At 43.2% G+C, this 21,763-nt stretch overlaps 1 protein-coding gene across 1 annotated transcript; it reads left to right on the forward strand.

The window, feature by feature from the left end:
- Positions 1-7,036: 7,036 nt before the first annotated feature.
- On the forward strand, positions 7,037-12,635 carry LOC310644922 (uncharacterized protein C16orf46 homolog; the record flags this gene model as incomplete). The annotated part of the gene is made up of 3 exons (XM_083370258.1): positions 7,037-7,095; positions 8,061-8,337; positions 11,511-12,635. 3 exons carry the CDS (start codon positions 7,037-7,039, stop codon positions 12,633-12,635), a joined length of 1,461 nt encoding a protein of 486 aa, XP_083226384.1.
- Positions 12,636-21,763: the final 9,128 nt, after the last annotated feature.

Raw genomic sequence — 21,763 nt, forward strand, 5'->3', positions numbered from 1 at the left:
ACCCTCAGATTAACAGTCTGTTGGGGAGGAAGGAAGCACAGTTAATTCTTTTTTTTTAAAGCCCCCTTTAAGACTTGTGGACTTCAACTCCCCAAATTCCCCAGCCTGTAATGAGTCTTAAAAGTTACCAAATTTGGAGACCCCTAATCTAGACACGGGACGCGATGGCTCAGTGGGTTAGGACGCTGAGCTTGTCAAACAGAAGGTCAGCAGTTTGTCAGGTCGAATCCCGAGTGCCGTGTAACAGAGTGAGCGCCTGTTACTTGTCCCAGCTTCTGCCAACCTAGCAGTTCGAAAGCACATAAAAATGCAAGTAGAAAAATAGGGACCACTACGGTGGGAAGGTAACAGCGTTCCGTGCGCCTTTGGCGTCTAGTCATGCCGGCCACATGACCACGGAGACGTCCTCGGACAAGCGCTGGCTCTTCGGCTTTGAAACGGAGATGAGCACCGGCCCCTAGAGTTAAGTTTAAGTTTAAGTTTATTATATTTGTATATCGCCCTTCTCCCGAAGGACTCAGGGCGGTGAACAGGGCATATATAAAAATACAAATTACAAAAATTAAAAAGAGAATTAAACACGAGCCCAAAGTAAAAACAGTAGAAAAAATGTAAAAAATCCCCAATAAAAAACCCCAACGCATCCCCCATCAGGCCAGGCCGGCCTGTTCAAACAGGTAGGTCTTCAAGTCGCGTCGGAAGGAGCGAAGGTCAGGTGCCATCCGGAGCTCAACCGGCAGCTGATTCCACAAAGCCGGGGTGCCCACAGAGAAGGCCCTCCCCCTTGGGGCCACCAGCCGACATTCTCTGACCGGTGGCACCCTGAGGAGGCCCTCTCTGTGGGAACGCACAGGGCGGAGGGAAGTTGACGCCGGCAGCAGGTGGTCCCCGAGGTACTCCGGACCCATGCCATGTAGGGCTTTAAAAACCATTACCAAAACCTTGAACCTCACCCGGAAGACAACTGGCAGCCAATGCAGCTCGCGGAGACTCCCAAGACAACTCTCGCGGCTGCATTCTGTACCAGCTGGAGCCTCCGAGTGGTCTTCAAGGGAAGCCCCATATAGAGAGCGTTGCAGTAGTCCAGACGAGAGGTCACGAGCGCATGAGTGACTGTACACAGGGCATCCCGGTCTAGATAGGGCTGCAACTGGCGCACCAGGCGAACCTGGGCGAAAGCCCCCCTAGTAACAGCCACTATATGATCTTCCAAAGTGAGCAGTGAATCTAGGAGGACTCCCAAGTTGCGAGCCCTATCTACGGGGGTTAAAAACTCACCCCCCATAGAAAGAAGCAGTTGGAGACGACTAGCACGCATGTGCGGGGAACCTTTACCTTTACCTAATCTAGACCAAGAGAATGTGCCAATGCAGTAATCCTGCTGTGGCATCCTCATTCAAGAACTGAGATGGGATCTCCCCTAGAGCTATTCAGTCATTAATGTGCCGAGATTGCAGGGATGAGGACATGCTTTTTGTCACGTTAGCCATGTCTGGTGCTGCTCTAAGTCACCAGAGACAAAGCATTAAGTCTCTTACAAATTGTGCTTTGCTCCTGGGAACTTTCCGGGCACAATGTTTACTTAGCAATAGCATGGAAGTGTTTGCCTTTTTTTTTCTTTCAAGAAAGACCTTCCAGCTGATTAATGATTTCCAATAACCTGGAGTGGTTTTAGGAAACCCGAGCTAAGCCATAAAATGCAGTCGTCTACGTGTGTGTATGTATATATGTATGTATATATTAAAAGAGAATCTGAAGTGATCTTTCTTGATATAAGATTTACATCTTCCGTAAACCAGCGCTGCACCTTTAAAGAAGAGGTCATTTCTATTTCTTAACCACAGCAACTTTTAAGAGGTGTGGACTTCAGTTCCCAGAATTCCACAGCCAGCATTCTGGGAGTTTGAAGCCCACACTTCTTAAAGTTGCTGAGCTTCAGAAACGTTGCTCTGGAACAGGGCTAACCAACTCTACGGCTGTCAGCTGATGATAGGCAGTTGGGTGTCTTCCAAATGCTTCAGGCTAAGCTTCACAATCTCTTGTCATCAGCCCAGCTGGCTGGAGAGGAGAAGTTCAACTTGGAGGATAGCAGGAGGCCATAAAATCAAAGCAACTGCAGAGACAGCTTGCTGCCAGCCCCACCAGCTCTCTTCCTAATATTGAGACCCAGGGTGGATAGCAGCATTAGCTCCTATAGGGAGACTGCCCTTTCCAGCCTGAATTCCTCCTGCTCTGAAGTTCAGTGTATTCAGGGGTCTTCAAACTTGGCCCTTTTATGACTCGTGGACTTCAACTCCCAGAATTCCTCAGCCAGCTCAGCTGGCTGAGGAATTCTGGGAGTTGAAGTCCACGAGTCATAAAAGGGCCAAGTTTGAAGACCCCTGAGTGTATTGATGTGAACAAATCGAGGCAAAGGGAACTGTGCATCATTTTATGAGCGAACCCATTTCGGGCAGCCAGTGATTTGCAGTAGACATTATATGTCATTACGGGTAGTCCTCAACTTACGACCACAACTGAGCCCATTTCTGTTGCTCGGCAAGACAGCCGTTAAGTGAATTCTGCACTATTTTACGCCCTTTCTTGCCACGGTCGTTTAAGTCAACCACTGCAGTTGTGAGGTTAGTTGCATGGCTGTTAAATGAATCCGGCTTCCCCCGTTGACTTCGCTTGTCAGGAGGTCACAAAAGAGGGGGGGGGGTCACGTGACACTGTAACCGACAGAAATACGAGTCGGCTGCCAAGGGTGTGAATTTTAACCATGTGACCGTGGGGATGCTGAAACTTCTGTTAAGTGTGAAAGTCACTTTTATCCTATCCTTTTAATCAGTGCCGTTGAGCAGTCATATATGAATGTTTGTAAGCCGAGGGTTATCCTTATTAAGAACAATTGTGTATTGTGACTATTTTGTCCCACTAAGCAATAACTAAGCAGCCACATCTTTCATTTGCAAGATGCAATCAGAGCCACGACATTTTATGCCAGTAGATTCAAGTGGACTTCCAGACTCCACCCCCCCCCCCCCCGACAGGCTCGTTTCTGACATGCAGGAGCTTTAAGGAAGAGAAAATATCTAAAAGAAGATACGTCCCAGGGTTTGAAAAGATGGCCATAGAAGGTTACTGTGATAGCAGTGAAATGGATCCAATTGCCTTGCTTTCTCGTCGGGGTGGAAACGGGGACGTTGAATGAAGAGTTTGTGTCAACAAAATCGACTAAAATTCTTTAAAGTAGATATTAAATTATATTTTGATCTGCTGGAGAATGTGGGTGTGTAGACATATATACATATGTACATATGAAATAAGTACCTATTACTTTTAAAAAGGTTTCTGTGAACATTCAGAAGGGGCAAGGAGGCAGAATTCAATACTCAGTTTTAACTTTTTTTAAAAAAAATTAATTTGATTAGCTAGTATGTATAGATGACACTTTACATGGTATGAGAAGGAAGACAAAGCTATTTTATGTTGCAAGTTAGGAGAAACCAGCTCAGAATTTGTTACCTTAGTGGAGGAGAAATTTACAAACTTTTTAACAATGGAAACATAAGGTAACATTGCAAATCAATCTTGGCTATAAAATCTATTATTGTTTATTGCTTGTCAAAGACGCCCTTTTGTGACTCAAAGGGATTGTGTTTCGCTCATCGTGAATGTCACGGAGTAATTAAACACTTGCTCATAAAGGAGAAGGAGTAGAGATTAGTAGGAACTGTACTTTGATCACACTCCTACTCTTACTTAAGCTAAGTGTTTTAATGAGACATTCAAAACCCTTTTCTGCCTTCAGAGAAAATGTTCCATGCTCATAATCCCACATAAAGCTGAGCTAGCATCTCCTAGGTGACACTGTTTTCATGATGCATGACCAGTTTGTAATCAACTGTTAAAACTCTGTGCTTTCCTAAAACGGATTTTCAGATATACTGGATTCCAAAGGAAGCACATCTGTTTAATTGCATTTTCTAAATACATTAATGTTTATAATAAAATCTCAACATTTATCTAGGCTTCTTTAAGAAAACCCTTAATTAAACCAGTTTAGTCTCGGGCTAAAGGCGCCAGGCTAAGGGCCAGGGGACTCTGAGTTCTAATCCTGTATCCAAAGGTGCTTTTCTAAAAAGCAACTGGGCTTTCTTGTTTGTTTGTTTTTTCTTTGAAAAGGTTTCACTTCTCATCTAAGAAGCTTCTTCAGTTCTGGAGAACTGAACTGAAGAACTGAAGAAGCTTCTTGGATGAGAAGTGAAAGATTTTCAAAGAAAAAAACCCCCAAGAAAGTTCAGTTGACTTTTCGTTGATATTTCGGTTTAACAGTAGGGAGACTGGGATTGTGTTCTTTTTTTAAATTGTTATTTGTGCCTTTTTATGACTTTATATTTTGGAACCTCTCTCCATAAAAAAAAACCAAAAAAAACCCCCAAAAACCTCATTCTGGATGTAGGTTATCCTTATTTTTAATAGTCATGAGCTCAAGAGAAAAATATATGGCAAATAAGAACTTGTAAAGAGAGATGACTATATAGATGTCTATTACTGTGCCTGCATTAATCATATATTTTTAATAACTGCAATCTATCCAGTGTTTTGCCCTAACAATGACAAGCATTATCTATGTCAAATGGGTGGGAATCTAATTCTTGTCGGGGTGTTGCAATGAAATGGAAGAAATAATCTAGGATTGGACAGGGAGTGAGATCAATAATCTTCTCAAATCTCACCCACCATGACTGACCCTATATCTCAAGGGTGTCAAACTCAATTTCATTGAGGGCCGCATCAGCACTGCGGTTGCCCTCAGGTGGCCAGGTGGGTATGGCCAGGGTGGGTGTGGCCTACTGGGTGGGCGTGGATAGAGTGCGTATGGCCTACTGGGTGGGCATGGCCAACTCTACATCGTTTGCATCAAGGGTGCCTATGGGGGTCTGGGCAGGAGTGGGACAGATCTGAGGGTCTCTGGCAGAAGGAGGGTCTCTGGGCCAGGGCCAAGGCAGTGGGGGCCATTCCCTCACTGTTTCCAGGATGGCTTCGCGGGCCACATGAAACCACTTCGCGGGCCGGATCTGGCCCCCGGGCCTTGTGTTTGACATGTCTGCTATATCTAGTTTAATTTAATGAGATGGTTGGGCGTGAGATAAAGTGGATTCTTCAGCACTTCTCACTTTCAGAAAAAGAGAGACAACAGGTTGGGGGCTGAGTACAATACTAAGATACCTTGAATCCTATATCCCAAAGATGCTTTTCGAAAAGGCAACCTTTCTTGTTTTTATTTATTTATTATTATTTGAAAAAAGAAAGTGTCTTCACTTCTGGAGAACTGAACTGATGAAATGAAGAAGCTTCTTGGATGAGAAGGGAAATATTTGCAAAGAAAAAAAACAACAAGAAAGTTCAGTTGACCTTTGGAAAAAGCACCTTTGGGGCAACTATAAGTCATAGTTGATGATTGAGTGTCTCCATAGATCAGGGGTCTGCAAACTTGGCAACTTGAAACTATTCTGGCTGAGGAATTCAGGTAGTTGAAGTCCACAAGTCTTAAAGGTGCCAAGTTTGGAGACCCTTGCTTTAAATTATTAGAAGAATTACGGTAGAGTTTTAAAAGGACATGTTTGATCATTGGGAATCTCAAAATATATTTTTGGGTATCTTAAAAAGACCATTTTAGGAGCTCCTTAGAAGGAAAGAAGGACATAAATATAGTACAATGAATAAATGATAAAGTCCTATGCAACCATTTTCTCTCTGTCTTGGATTATAACTATAATTGGGTAAGGATTTCGGACGTTGTAGGCCAACACATGGGGAGGGCACAATTGAACACTAATCTGGGATTAAGACTCAGTGACTTGAGTAGGAGGCACTTTGAGAGAAACAGGCAATGAGACTTGTGCGGATACGTATTTTCTTTAGAGAAACAAGCCTTGGCAAAACAAAATTAGTCCATCTGGGTCAGTTTTTCTAATCCTGCTCATTTTGTGTTTGAAAGTTAGAGGAGAAACAGTGTTTGTCAATCCTTCTTCCATTATGGGACTTACATCTGCCTTTTCTTTAGCACAGCAACTCCCCCCCAGGGGCAGGTTGGCATGGAGCATGCCTGGCCCAAAGGAGAGTTCAGTCTGAACTTGGGTGCTCCCATGGGCCAACCCTCAATTTAACCACAATATTAGGCATTATGCTGCCATAACAACAATAATAGTGATAAAAACTTCACAGTTGCCAAGAATCAGGAGTCTGGTAGCTCCTTTTCCTGCTAACCCATTTGATTAAAAGGCAGAAGCTTTCTTGACTGGCAGCTCATCAGCAGAACGTGCTTCCTGCATCTGCAGCTTAGAAAAGCCTTCCTTCCTTCCTTCCTTCCTTCCTTCCTTCCTTCCTTCCTTCCTTCCTTCCTTCCTATCCATTCATCTTTTTTCCCTCCTCCCACTATTCTTCCTTCCTTCCTTCCCATTATCCATCCATCCATCCATCTCCCTCCTCCCACTATTCTCCCTCCTTCTTTCCTTCCTTCCTTCCCTCCTTTCCTTCCTATAATCGATCCATCCTTTTTCCCTCCACCCACTATCCATTCATCCATCCTTCCTTCCTTATTATCCATCCATCCTTTTCCCCTCCTCCCACTATTCTCCTTCCTTCCTTCCTTCCTTCCTTCCTTCCTTCCTTCCTTCCTTCCTTCCTTCCTTCCTTCCTTCCTTCCTTCCTATAATTGATCCATCCTTTTCCCTCCTCCCACTATTCTCCTTCCTTCCTTCCTTCCTTCCTTCCTTCCTTCCTTCCTTCCTTCCTTCCTTCCTTCCTTCCTTCCCATTATCCATCCATCCATCCATCCATCCATCCATCCATCCATCCATCCATCCTTTTTCCCGCTCCCTCCCTCCCTGCCTCCCTCTACATGCACAAAAGGCTAAGAAAAAGAAGGTTGCAGACAACACGGTAAGAGAGAAAAACGTTCCCCAAAGACAACAGGCACTCGCAGACATCCATCCATCCATCCATCCGTGGAGCGAGGGAAGCCTGACGTCTCCCTTCGGGCTGCGGGATGGCGGAGAGGCTCCGTCGCCCCGGGCTGCCGGCAGAAGACGCGCGGGACCCGGGATGGTGAGACCCCCCCTCCTCCCCGCGGCTGCTCCCGTCGCCCGGCAACGGCGGGCCCCCGGGCGACGGCAGAGGCGGGGGGCGGCGCGGGGACTGTGATCGCATCGCCGGGGCCCGAGCCCAGCCCAGCCCGTCCTACTCCTGGCGGCCGCGGCGGCGTCCTCCTCGCCTCCCCCCGAGCGGCTGAGCGGCTGAGCGGCGGCGGAGCTCTCGGAGGCGGCGGGACGCGGGCGGGAAGAAGGGGAAGCAGCCCGAGGATCGGCCGGGATTATGGGGTGAGTGCGGGCAGGCGGGCGGGCGGGCGAGGGGGCTCCTGAGCGGGTGCAGAGGGCCGACCCTTCCCCCGACCCTGCCTTGCTCTGCTCCCGGAGCGCAGAGGGCCCGCGGCAAGGTCAGGCGAGAGCCGCCGAGCTAACGGTCATCCCGGGCGCGCGCGGAAGCCCCCTCCGCGGAAAGCAGCCGGGGACGAGGTGCTCCTGAGCACGAGAAGAGTGCCGCCAAGGTAACGGCGGCCCGGCCCCTGCCCGGCCTGGCTTCGGAGGAAAACCCGGGCCAAAAATGCTGCCCGTAGCTCCTGAGCAGGTACAGAGTGCCTTGCCCGACAGCAGGGGTGGGGATGGGGAGGGAGTTCAAGAGGCCCCGAGTGGAGCAGTGGGCTGATGCCTCCTTAAGTAACACCAGCTGCCTGCAATTAGTGCAGGTTCGCATCCCACCAGGCTCAAGGTTGACTCAGCCTTCCATCCTTCCGAGGTAGGTAAAATGAGGACCCAGATTGTTGGGGGCAATTAAGCTGACTTGTGTGTGAAAGCCCTAATAAGCAGACATATACATAGAATGAAGGCTACTGCTAAGCTTGTAAGCCGCCCTGAGTCTTTGGAGAAGGGCGGGATATAAAAGGAATTAAAATAAATAAAATAAATAAAATAAAAGCCCCCGTTGCACCTCTTTTGAGTTTGCTGATATCAAAGCCCTCCTCATCCATCCGCCTTGCAGGCAGAGGGAGCCCAACCTGCAAGTGTTATGAATTCCCCTGGGCCGAACCGAAGCCACGACGAAGACGACGACGACAACTCTGACAAAGCCGCCACAAAGCTGAGAAATGTGGAAACGGAGACGCGCTGCGTCTACCCAAACGAGAAGCGGGAGAGGAATCAGATTTACACACTCCTGAGCATCAGCAACAGTGTGAATGAGCAAGAGGAAAGGCCGTGGGAGTGCGTGAACGGGACAGGATGGGAGGAAGCGGTAAGCAAGCCAATTCTGATTCTTAAACCACATTTTTTTTAAAAAAATGTGCAAAAATAACGCACAGCGCAACACAGTCTGCGACTTACGATTCAGTGACCATATAAAGTTATAAAGGCACTGGAAAAAGTGATGGTTTTTCACACTTACGACCACTGCAGCATCCCACAGTCTTGGGATTAACAAAAATAAAAATTAAAAAAAAAACAACAACCAGATGGTTGGCAATTGGCTCATATTTATGATGGCTGCAGTATTCCGGGGTCATGTGACCACCTTTTGTGATTTTTGACAAGCCAAGTCAATGAGGGAGCCAGATTCACTTAATAACTGTGCTAGTAGCTTAACAATGTAGTGATTCACTTAACCGGGGCAAGAAAAGTCGTAAAATGGGGCAAAACTCAATTATGTGAGTTGTGATGGGGGAGGAATTCTGGAAGTTGAAGTCTACAAGTCATAAAAGGGCCAGGTTTGAAGGCCCCTGTTATATACCGTTACAGCACCTGAGCAGCAATTGTAGTCTGTCCCTTGCATACAGTGACTTAAATAAGTTTACTGTCCTCTATCTACATCGAGGACCTTATGACAGCTGTTCTGTGTCTAGCCATACCTTCAGCATAACTGGTGATGCGTGATTAAGGTTACGCTCTCCGCCCGCTCCCCCCCAATTCCATACTTTCTGACTGCAAATTCTGTAGTCTTACAAATACGATCCTGCAAAAAACATTATACCATTAACTAAAAGATTTGCTTCCTCTACTCCGCGAGCTGCATTGGCTTCCGGTTGCCCTCCGGGTGAGATTCAAGGTGCTGGTGATGACCTATAAAGCCCTGAATGGCTTGGGTCTGGGATATTTGAGGGAACACCTGCTGCCAGCATCAAGTTCCCTTCGTCCAGTGCGCTCACACAGGGAGGATCTTCTCAGGGTGCTGCCGGTAAAAGATTGCCGGCGGATAACACCCAGGGGGAGGGCCTTCTTTGTGGGTGCACCTGCCCTCTGGAACCAGCTGCCTGTGGAGCTTAGGACTGCCCCTGACCTGCGTTCATTCCGCCGGGACCTGAAGACTTGGCTCTTTGAGCTCTCCGGCCCAGGCTGAGAATTTTTAACTGGGGTTTTTATTTTCAGGGATAATTTAATCTTTTAAATTGTTTTTTAACTTTTGTATTTTGTATTGGTGTGATTTTAAAATGCCCTGTAAACCGCCCTGAGTCCTTCGGGAAAGGGCGGTATATAAATCTAATAAAATAAAATTAAAATTAAATTAATTCCAGATGCCCTTACTTCAGAGGGTGTGAGGGTGAACACAGAGATAGCAGTTTCTTAGTTACAGAATATTATTTCCAAGAATACATGTCCGACATGTATACTCAAAACTTTTTCCCCCCATGCATACATCAGGATTGTTCTGATGGACTTGTAATGAATGACATACGTTTACCTTGGCTATTGCTAGCTAGAAGTGTCTTTTATGGAGGCAACATTTTTAAAAAAATTCTTTTTGATATGGGTTCTTTGTAAACTTTGCTAGTGGCATCGCCTATTAAAAAGTGGGATAAAAATATTCTACGTAAAACTAAGAAAGCCAAAGGAATATAAAGAGAAGCAGTCTGCAATGGTTGAATCCTTTATATTATAATGCAGCGGCCCCTAACCTTTTGGGAGTGGGGCTTGGTTTCGCATGCTACCTGCATCCCACGGATGGGGCTTTTGTTGTTTTCATGGCTCGGTTTCTGGCAGGCTGTGGCCCGATGCTGGTCCATGGGCCAGGAATTGGTGACCCATGTTGTAGTGGGCAATTTCAGATTCCTCCAGTGGAACGGAGGCCACTAGGCAAACAAATTGATGGCAATCCAGAAAAAAAAAGATGCTTGTGTGAGGTGTCTGGCATAGTCTTTTAGGGCAGGGGTCTCCAACTTGGCAACTTTAAGACTTGTGGACTTCAACTCCCAGAATTCCTCAGCCAACCAGGCTGACTGAGGAATTCTGGAAGCTGAAGTCCACAAGTCTTAAAGTTGCCAAGGTTGGAGACGACTGTTTTAGGGTATGTTCCAAGGACACTATGCTTCCCTTCCTCACAGGAGGAATCTCCAAGTTTTGGTGCAAGGTGCTATGCGTGATTTTAAGTAGAAAGAGGGAGAACAAAAACCACGAGATGGCTATTTTGGAGCCACTTGTTAAATCTTGTGATTCCCTCCAGAGCTGCCAAACGGGTTGCTAAAGGTTTCACTGGATAAAGAGAAGTGCTTTTGAGAGGCCTGAAAATGTCATTCCTACTGCATCGTTCCAAACAAAGAGTCCGTTTTTCTACACTCAACCTGAATTTCAAACTTATGCAGGCAGTCCTCGACTTAACGACCACAGCTGAACCCAAATTTTCTGTTGCGGAGTAAGATATTTGAGTGGTGTCCTATTTTACGACCTTTGTGGCCACAGTTGCTAAGTGAATCACTGCAGTGGTTCAGTTAATACAGTGGTTCCCACCCCTTCTCTATACCCCACGCCCCTAGAACGCTTCTGATATTTTCTGGCACCCCTTACAAAAGTTCAAAATAACAGCAACAAATTATGCACATACACTATAATTTTGAAAAGCTAAGTTTTTCGTCTCGCACCCCTAGTTGGGAACCCCTGAGTTAGTAGCACGCTTAATAAACGAATCTGGCTTCCCCATTGACTTTGCTTGTCAGAAGGTGGCAAAAGGTGATTTACGTGACCCCAGGACCAGGGGTGGGATTCAGCCGGTTCGCACCACTCCAGCAGAACCGGTAGCTAATTTTTTGTTGCCCAGGCTCAGAATGGACTTCCGGAAGTGGCATCCACACAGAGAACCGGTTGTTCACCTATTTGAATCCCACCACTGCCCCGGGGGACACTGCGACTGTCCTAAATATGAAGCAGTTGCCAAACGTCTCGATTCTGATCATGTGACCGTGGGGCTGCCACAACGATTTTAAATGTAAAAAGGGGTCATAAGTCCCTTTTTTTCCTCGGCAGTTGTAATGCCAAATGGTTGTAAGCACTCGTGGGTGCTTTTACCGTGCTAGAAGGTCTTAATAATTTCATCCTCTAAAACTGCAGTTTCATTCAGGACACGCCATTTCCACCTAGGGTTTGCCCCACCAGCCCAAGATCCTTTTGCTGAATACGGTTTTCCTCCTTTCGTGTCTTCAGGTCCAAAGCTGGAGCAAAACAGCCCCGTTTGCTTACCTTCAGTTGCAAAAGAGAGTCCGAAAATCCAAGACAAGCGAGTGCATCAATAGATGCCTCTACTGCTTAGATCTGATGCAAGGTGTGGAAGCAGAGCCCAAAAACCTCGTTCAAGCCAAGTCCGATTTCAAACTCAACTCGAGCGCTGCCGCAGGTAACCCTCCAGAAAAACAACAGACTGTGCTTTATTCTAACTCAGTCACAACTACCACTGCTGCTGCTTCTGCAACGGATGAGCCTAAGAAGGAAACAGATTATAGCAAATTGCACTCTATTCAAATGTCCCGAGGAGAAAAGAAAAGAATGTCCTTAAAAGAAGCCCAAGCTTCTCTGAGTGAAAAAAAGTTATTTCTCATGAAAGAGAATCTGCTGTTCCCAGCGGAAAAAACCCCGGTGCCAATCAAGGAATATAACATCCTGTCACCGGGAAAGCCCCAAAGTCTAGAAACCGTCAAGACCAAAGAGATAAGGAGCCACGAGCCTCTTCCGTGGAATCCATCTGGCGCTGAAATCACGGCTAAGTCATCCTTGGTCTTGCCACCCCTGAAGGATACAGCGCTCAGACACAGCCTGGATAACTCTCCAAAGAAAAGTAAGGTAGTTCATTCCCAGGCCAATGACAAAACCTCCCATGCTTACGCAGAGACGCTTTCCTGCCCTGAGTTTTTAAAAAGCAAGGAAGTAAAGCGCGAGCCGAGGATAGACGCCATGTACGATGCGGTGAAGGAGCAGATAAAAATGCACGGGATAGCCTCCGCCTTTGTACCAAGGCTTTCCAAGACTTCAGTCACCTCAAGGAGTTTGGATCGGGGCTACTGGCACTGTGGTTTTTTGCCGTATCGGAAAAGTCTAGCCTTGAACAGTTCAGTTCAGCTGAGAAGACCCGGGCATCTCCACAGCAGCCATTCCCTGCATGCAAAAGGGAGCCACGCCAGCAAAGCCAATGAAATTAGGAGCAGGAGTTACGATGGAAGCAAACAGGAAAGAAGTCAGGCCAAATCTCAGGACATCCCACTGCTCTCTGGACTATTCCCTTCCTTAACGGTCAGCCGGATTGCCTTAACAGCATTGCCTTCTAGGCTGACCTGACTTTCTTAAAGTTGTAATTTAGGGTTGAGATGTTAATAGAGTCGGTTTGCTCACTCTGCATGAGAAGCAATACCGAAGGTTCTCTATTATTATGATTAATCATCATCATCCCTGTCCAGGGGCAACATTTCCTTACTTCTGTAGAAAAATTAACTGTCTGCTGGTCAGTTAGTCTACAACAGGGGTCTTCAAACTTGTCCCTTTTATGACTTGTGGACTTCAACTCCCAGAATTCCTCAGCCAGTGTGCCTGGCTGAGGAATTCTGGGAGTTGAAGTCCACAAGTCATAAAAGGGACAAGTTTGAAGACCCCTGGTCTACAACAATGATTTCTGTGGGGCTTCAAATTTGTGTGGTTAAAATGACTGACTCTAAGCCAGGAGTGTCCAACCTTGGCAAATTTAAGGACTTCAACATCCTCCAGCATGGCTGACTGGGGAACTCTGGGAATTGAAGTCCAAGTCCACAGGTGTTAAAAGTTGGCAAGGTTTGGACCTCCCTGATTTGAGCCTTGAAGTCCTTTGCTTTCAGGAGACAGCTTACTACAAGGTTTTTGTCATGGATTAAAAGTGGACCCATCTAGCTGACTGAGGATACAGAAGATGGAGTTTTAGCCCTGCCAATCTCTTAATGTGCAACTATAAACTGATTCAGGCTGTATTATAGTCGTTGGACAATATATGTGGGGAGGACCATGGCAGGACCAACACGGTCCCATGCTTGGTCTTGCCTAGGTGTCTTTAGATTCAAATCTTGCCTTGTTTTAAAGTTGCACACATAGAGACTCTCGAGACAAATGCAGATTGTAGATTTAAGGAGATGCGGTTTATGAGCTCTGTTCATTTTGGTAAGTCAGTCTGGACAGCGCTTCACTGAATGTAGAAAAAAGGCCCTCTCACCTTTAGGTGGAACCTTTAGCCATTTTTAGGTGCTGTTAAGAATTCAATTTTGAACCTGCCTTTTGATTTAAAATGTTTAAACAGTTTATAGATAAGTTAATATGTGAAGAAAATATTTGCTAGTTTGGGGTTTTTGTCTTTGTTTTTGGTTTGTATGTAATTTTGACTTCCATATTTTGCTTAGGACTTTTTAGATAGTTTACCTTGTTTTACGGTCTCGATAGCTTCAATAAATTCTTTCCTGGATGCACTCTGACAGCATGTTCCTCGCTATTTCAGTTCAAGATACTTTCCTGTCAACAACTGCCATAATTACCTTACATGTTACCTGCCATAGTTTGAATAACAGAAAGGTAACGATAGTTCTGGGCATCGAATTGCAAAAGACCCTAATCTCCATCTAAAATCTTGATTGGGGAATCCATTTACATTCAATCAGCTGTCAGAAAGCCTTCCAAGTAATTCTTAGAAAGATTAGAAAGATTTTGCCGAGAAAGTCCTTTTCTTGGTTTTAAAGAAATAAACACTGGAAACATGCACTTGGAGAGCTTATACCCAAATAATTTGAAAGTTGCATGGTTATATCCCAAGGAAATGATATAGAAAACATGCAGGCTCGGTTGATAAAAAGCTTCAAATATTCTAGCATTTGCTTCAATGCTTGCTATTTGTCTCCTTGAACAATAAAATCTTACATTTGACTAGGAAAATCCAGGCCTGTCCCTTGTTACAAAACTGGCCATAACAATCTCAAAAATGAGATAATCTATACTTAGAAATGAACCTTATATTAATTTCAATGGGTATGAGAATGGCACTTCTATCAATTTTGGGGGGAAATGGATCAGAAATGATAACTGAACTGACATCATGGATAAGAAAAAAAAATAAAATAGCTGTCCAGAAAAAAAGAAAAAAATGTTTTTTGTTTGACACATGTAATACAGTAAAATTACGGAACCATGTTTAACGGTTTATACTTTTTTGTATCTTAAAGTAAAAAAAAAATTCAGATAAGGGATCTGACAAAAAATGTTTAGAGTGGAACTTTGTCCTAGGTAAAAGCATGTTTCGGATTAGTTTAGATGTCCCATTCCTTTGGGAAAGGTTTAAGATTGCAATTTTCTACTGTCGTTGTTTGCTGTAAAACTTCACTCAATTAGACTAGTTTCTAAATAATCACCTATCTACTATGACTATGGAGTTAGTGGGCACTGTAGATATTTAAGACTGTTTGAGAGCCAATTTAGTGTAGTGGTTAAGGCATCAGGTTAGAAACTCGGAAAATATGAGTTCCAGTCCCACCTTAGTGGGTGACCTCAAGCCAGTCACTTTCTCTCAGCCCTAGGAAAGAGGCAATGGGCAATCACTTCTGAAAAACCTTGTCAAGGAAACTGCAGGGACTTCTCCATGTAATTTCTGAGAATCAGGCATTGATTGAATGGAATGAATACATACTGTACATACATACATACTGTACATACATACATACATACTCTTTAATTGAAACCCCAATTAATCCTTTTCTGTTCTTCAAAAAGTACTGTTACAATTTATGTTGCTACAGAACTAATTAGGTTTTAAAGTAAAATATTTAAAATCTACATTTATAATACATAGCAAACACTTTACTTTTAGCACTCTCTCTCACACACACACACTTTTTAATTCTCTTAAAAATTAACTAGATGTCAACATAGCAAAAGCAATAGCATTTAGACTTATATACCGCTTCTTAGAGCTTTTACAGCCCTCTCTAAGCGGTTCACAAATGTCAGCATATTGACCCCAACAATCTGGGTCTTCATTTTACTGACCTCAGAAGAATGGAAGGCTGAGTCAACCTTTAGCTCTGTTGGGATCGAACTCCTGGCTGTGGGCAGAGTCAGCCTGCAATACTGCAGTCTAACCACCATGATTTCTAACATAGCAAATGAATTTTTATTGGCTCTTTTTTAAAGGAATCCATAGGCATGCAAAAAAGGGGGGAAAACCCCTGCAATATGCAAAATGGCAAAATATAGGGCTCCTCTTTAGCTATATTAAAAAAATTGAAATCACTACGGATAAAAACGAGTTATGTAAAGAGGAAAACTTGTTTTTCCTGACAATAACTTCCCATGCTAACTAGGGAAACAAGAAACAAACAGTTTCGGTATTTGATGTAAATAAACAGACAAATACTAAGTTATGAAATCTCCGGATGAATTTGTAGTATGGCCTGGGACACAGTTTTTCAGAAGTAGAAAAAAAAATATCTTTGCACACAAAGATATATATTTTAAATAACACAGTTGATCGCACAAATGACTCATATAAGGCCTTTCTGTTAGCCTACTTAATTTTGGGAGTGCACTAAGAGATCATTCTTAATTTCCCAGTCCCTTGAGATCCATTAACTAAATACAGAACTTCAGTGAACAGGAAAGGTTGTAATTTTCAAGTGAAATCTTTGTGGCATGGGAAAATGTCTTGAGACACTAGGGCAGGGGTAGGCAACCTCGGCTCTTTTATGACTCATGGACTTCAACTCCCAGAATTCCTGAGTCAGGAATTCTGGGAGTTGAAGTCCATGAGTCATAAAAGAGCCGAGGTTGCTTACCCCTGTGCTAGGGCAAAGGTTGCAAGTTTCTCCAATTTAAAGTTTACCCAAATTCACCAAGCTGAGGTCTGGAAAAGTCATAGTTTTGGTATAGCCACAAGTTTCTTTACACTAATAAGAAAAAGATTCCATGTTTTTTTCCCCCCCATACTAGGCACAAAGCTGGGAAAGAGTTACTCCTTTCACATGCTGTAAGTCCCCCAAACAGTCCAAGAAGTCAAGAACAAGCAAAACAACCTCAAGTATATCTCACCAGAACACGTCACAGTCTCTTAAGAAAAACGTGTCTTGGGGAACCAACCAACAACCAAGCCTGGATTGCAAATTCATCAAAGGAGAACCCATCGCAGGCGGCAGAAAGGCTGGGGTTTCCTGCTTCAAGCCTTACACCTACATCCCAATGATGAATGCCAACCCTGAGGGAGAAAGGGTAAGAGGAAAATTAGACTCCATTCAGACGTTCCTAGGTGAGAAAAGGACTTTGCCGATAAAGGAATATGAAATCAAGTATTCTCAGCACAGGGAACAGGAGGTTCTGAGCAGGCCAAAGGCCAGCCAAGGCAGCTTGGGCTGCATCTCTTTAAAGGCACTGTTAGTTTTCAAGCCAGAAACCGGTGTAATCAACCTGCATCTGGAGCCTCCTTCTAGAGCTAAAGCAGCCGTGGTCAAGAGATCGGACAAGGGGCACGGCGCTTCAGCTCACCACGTCTCTCGCAGCTATGCTGCAAAAGAAGCCAAAGAATCAAAACAAAGTAGATATGAATCATATGGTGGAAAAGCAAATACAAAAATCATGTACCCCTCTCCGATTTGTCCATGGTGCCTGTGTGTTCCGTTTTGTCCTCAGGCGTGACTTATTTCCATTGGCCCAGAAAACAAAATTCGAAAGCCACTGCTGTCCTCTTGGCCAAACCCTACGGGCTCCTTGCATCGCCCGTCCTCAGGAATGTAGAGATTATTTACAAGGAGGGCAGCATCAGTTCAGTAGTAGCTGCCCACCTTTAATGGATAGAACAATTCACAAGGGAGTAATCGTCGGCGGGGGTCAAATTTTTTTTATCAGAGAATCCAAAGAGCTGTAGAACATGATGCATTTGTTTTCTTGGGCATTGGAACTTTTCAGATTGTTATGTTCCTTGAAAAGTTCCCCTGTAAGAACTGAGGTGAGCAATAATTTTTTTTAGAGAGTTACCACACTGCCTGTCCCTCTGTGGAAGCAGTTTGTAAGATAATGTGCCTCAGGGGTGACACTGCATGCAATTTCAATGAATCATGAATCCTTTCAGAAAGACAATGGCGATCCCCAATACACCTTTTCTCCGGCCAATCATCAATGGATACAGTTTGGGTAATCCAGTCACTCAGTTTTGATTATACCAAAGAAACTGAAGACTAAATTATGGAATACAGCAGTTCAGACATTACCGTAGAATCGTTAGGGACTATGCTCTTAAATCTACATTGAAAGTAGAATTTAAGTTGTTTTGCAAGGGAGGGACACCTGAAACGGAATTATATTAACTGATGCAGAATTGTGTAATAAAATTAGGCACAGCGTGAGGGAGAAATAGGCGAGTGCACTTGTTTTACAATATACTATTGTTCTGAAATCTTGAGTCCAACTAATATAAGCCATTGCAGGTAACTTTTCAACCTCAAGTGTTCTTGCAAAATTGGGATCATACTGCTAAACCCATAATCTGGCATGTTGGAACATGTCACAAATAGATCTTTTTATGGTAATAGAGAGCCTTGGCATAAGAATGCTTGACATAGTTTTTGGTTGCTTTTTTAACACTTGGGGCTTATTAAAATGTTTAGATTTATTCCTTTCCCTGCATACAGTTCAGGGGCAGTTGTATAAATGTCATATATATCTGCAGTACTCATGGCCTCATTACTGTTACCTGATAATTTTCAGCCCCATCAAATGGCCAGGATATTTTGTGGACTTTTTGAAAATAATGGGATTTTAAAATGCCACCACTTGTAATTGGTCATAATCTAATTATTTTTAACAAATTAAATGTATTTAATTTAGTCAGACTGTACAGATTTGTAAGTGTTTCTGTTGATATTTTTGCTTAATAGACCAACCAAATCATATACTGGTATAAAAATATTGGGGTCTAGATTACATAATTAACACAATATAAGTTATAGGGGTTAAGCATACATGAAATGTTTTATGCAAGTGATAAATGTGCCAATTGATAAAATATTCCAAGCATTTGTATTTTTTAAGAGGATGCTGCTTAAAGGTGGAAAATAAAAAGCTGGTTTACAGTGCACATCCTTTGAATTATTAACCTAGAAAATTAAACTTCTTCGTGATATTTTATTTGGTCATTTTTATTTGTATGTAGAACCGGATCTAAAACATTTTTTTACTCAAGAGCATAATGATAAATCATTTTCTCCAGAAACAATTTATCGATGTGGTATTTCCTTGTGGTATTTAAATCATCTTCCTTAACATGGTATTTTCTAAATGTACCTATTGGAATTGTATCTCCCCAAATCTCTAGTTAACATGCGAATTCTCAAGTATCCCCATGGCTGGCTGGGGAATTCTGGCAATAGGAAGTCCACAGGTTTTAAAAGTTGCTAAGGTTATACACCTCTGTTCTATTACATCTATACAGAATTCGGGCCCCCCCTGAATGCAGGGGCCACTACTCTCTCCAAACCATTTACTAGGGACTGGCAAATAAGTGCACAGATCGTCTCCTTCCCTGAGTGTTTTAATTCTCTTTCTATTGCCAATCACTCTTTTCTTTGCTACAGAAAGAAACATACAACACAACAAACAAAAACAAGTGCTAGCGAATAGCAATTGCTCTTTCAAGAAAGGCAGGAAAACTTTGGTATCTTATTACAGCCCCATTTTTATTTGTTGGGAAAATGTGCGTTTTCATCACCTATAAGCGGACCTCCTCCTCGGTCAGTTTCATTTAGGGCTACTTAACCTCTCTGCAATGTCATACGCTGCATACAAGCAGGTGAACCTCCAATGCACAGCCCATGTTCAGATTAACAATTTTGCGGAGGGAAGCGCGTCAGAGGAAACTCCGCGCTCGTACCCTGGGCAGAAGCATTGAAATATCAGACATTTGCGTGAAGGTTTGTTTTCTTTTTGCAATTCATCTTGATTTAACTGCCTGCAGATGAATGTGACTGTATCTAATGTACCCCCCTCAAAAAAACCCCCACAAACAAACAAAAAACAAACCCTCAAAAGCTCCTCCAATTTTAACAGACAGATGCAACAGTTAACAATCCTGTCTGATCTTCGGAAACGGACAAGTACACGTTTTTTCTAGCCCCAAAGTAAAAGAAGACCAGCATGAGAGCCCCAAACTTGGCAGAAAGGCAGCAGGAGTGAATAATAATAATTAAATAATAATAATAATAATAATAATAATAATAATAATAATAATAATAATAATAATAATAATATGCAGTAACCTCTTTGAACAATCAGCAAGAGCTCAAAACTCGCCATAAAAGAAATCACAATTTTTATTTTCAATTTTCTATCACTTTCTCCCTTCCTCCACTTCCAACAGCCAGAGTTTCTCTCCCCCTCCCCCACAAAAAAAGTTACTTGCCGATAGAATAAATTTCATTTCTAGCAGATAAACCGGATGGAGCCATCATTTCTCAGGCAGTTATTAACAATGGGTGGGAATGCACACTTGACAGGCATTGCGCAACAGAGTGTCTGATTAGACTTCAGGTTAGATTTCAGATCCCAGAGGGGTGCTCCCGTAGAGGAAATGCTCCTCCCTCTAAATAACTCCCTGTCTATGGAAAGCTAGCTGTTAAACCCGTTTTCCAACAAACCAGCTTTCTAAGCTGATGGGTGTTTGTATAGAAGTGCATTCAGACGTGAGCTTCAGCAAAGGCCTCTGCAGTACTTCCTCCAGAGCTGGCCTGCTTACTCAGAATCGCATCCTAGTCAATTTTCATAAAAGCAAAGGACGGTACAAAAAGATTTAATCGGATATGCATTATAGGTGACTTCAGGTGTAGAATCAAAACAGAGGCTATACCTGGCCCTTAAAACCTGCTTGCTGAAGGTCGCAGAGGGGGCAAGAGGACCCTCATTCCTGTCCCATCCCTCTCTTAGCTCTCTGTTGTGGTTAGGGTACAGATTTTAATGATATTTTAATTTCTGTAGCTTTAATGTTTCTTTAAAATATTTTAATTATATTTTACCCCTTTTATAACTTGTAAGACACCTGGAGTCACCTGGTAGGGGAGATGAGTGGCATAAACCTTTAATGAACAAATAATGATAATAAATAAAACTCTTGTGGCAACTTTCCAAACCAATGGAAAGAACCCATCGGCCCCTTCTGAGTGGATGCAACAGTAATGAATTTCATCCTGCATCCTGCAGCAATTTCAGAGGACTCTTCTGAGCCAAAAAGAGTTATTTTCTCATGCCAAAATATGTAAAATTACTTTCTGCATCCATTAGGATGCTGGTTTTTACTTCTTGCTTCACTTTCATTTCTCACTTCACTTCTCCAACTCCTTCCAACCAGCCCCAGAAGCTGCTTTTCCACATCTTTCAGTAGAGTAGCCCTACAACATTTTAAATATTAACTGTGAAGCCCTGTCTTTAGATATGAGACAGATCTCTGGCAAAGGAATATGTAGACAACTTTCTTCCAATGAGAAAGGAAGTCCCAAAATTTCTCATTCAAATATTTCTCATGTAGATACTTGCAATTGTTACTTGCTACAGCCGTATGTGAATAACAACTTGTAAGACTGCATTCATGTTTGATGAGCAACCTGTAGGACTGCATTCATGTTTGATGTCTAAAGATTAAATTAGGGTTTTAGCCCTAATAAATTCCGATGGTGCATTGAAACAGAACTAGATCCCTTAAAATCTTAAATTTAGGAGCAGATAAAAGGTGTCTTTATTCCATGGAATGTACATGTATTGAACCAAGTGATGCAAACAAAACCACTGTAATACAGGAATATCAGTAGGAAAATAGGCCTTTTATTTCAAAACTGTAACTAGGATTAATATCATAACCATCAGCAGGTGTTTCAAAGGAATAGTTAAGAGAGACTTAGCGCCTTTTTGTCAACTATAAATTGAATGCAAATTATTATTTCTTTTTGTTAAAGGCTTGGTGGCTTGATTGAAAAACAGCTCAGAAAAAAGGGACAATGACCTATGATATAAAAATTCAATTCAGGACAGGTGGCTTATAGATGCAGACATTTATCTTCCTGAAACTATCTTGATAATATGCCATTAAACCAAGTTAAGCTTGCCTGGATCTTACCAAATACCTGTATAACCATCTTGACTTCTTTAAGGTTTAGGATATTTCTCACTGGCAGATAAGACCGGGAGATGGCTAGAAATGATCCCACAACTACAAAATTAAAGGCTGAATCAGAAGCTAAGATACCAAACTCCCTTCAATAAATTCTTATTAGTCACACATAAGGATAATGTTCTTTTATAAGAAAAACTATATGAGCAACAGACTGCGTCAAGTGATGGAAGACAGCCATTTTTGGAACAAACTGAGCATTTCTTCCTAGTACCTTTGTACAAGAGGTGCTGGTAATGTATGATCTCCAAAGCTTACA

Source organism: Vipera ursinii (genome assembly GCF_947247035.1).
Source record: "Vipera ursinii genome assembly, chromosome: 10".
In the NCBI taxonomy this organism is placed as follows: Eukaryota; Metazoa; Chordata; class Lepidosauria; order Squamata; family Viperidae; genus Vipera; species Vipera ursinii.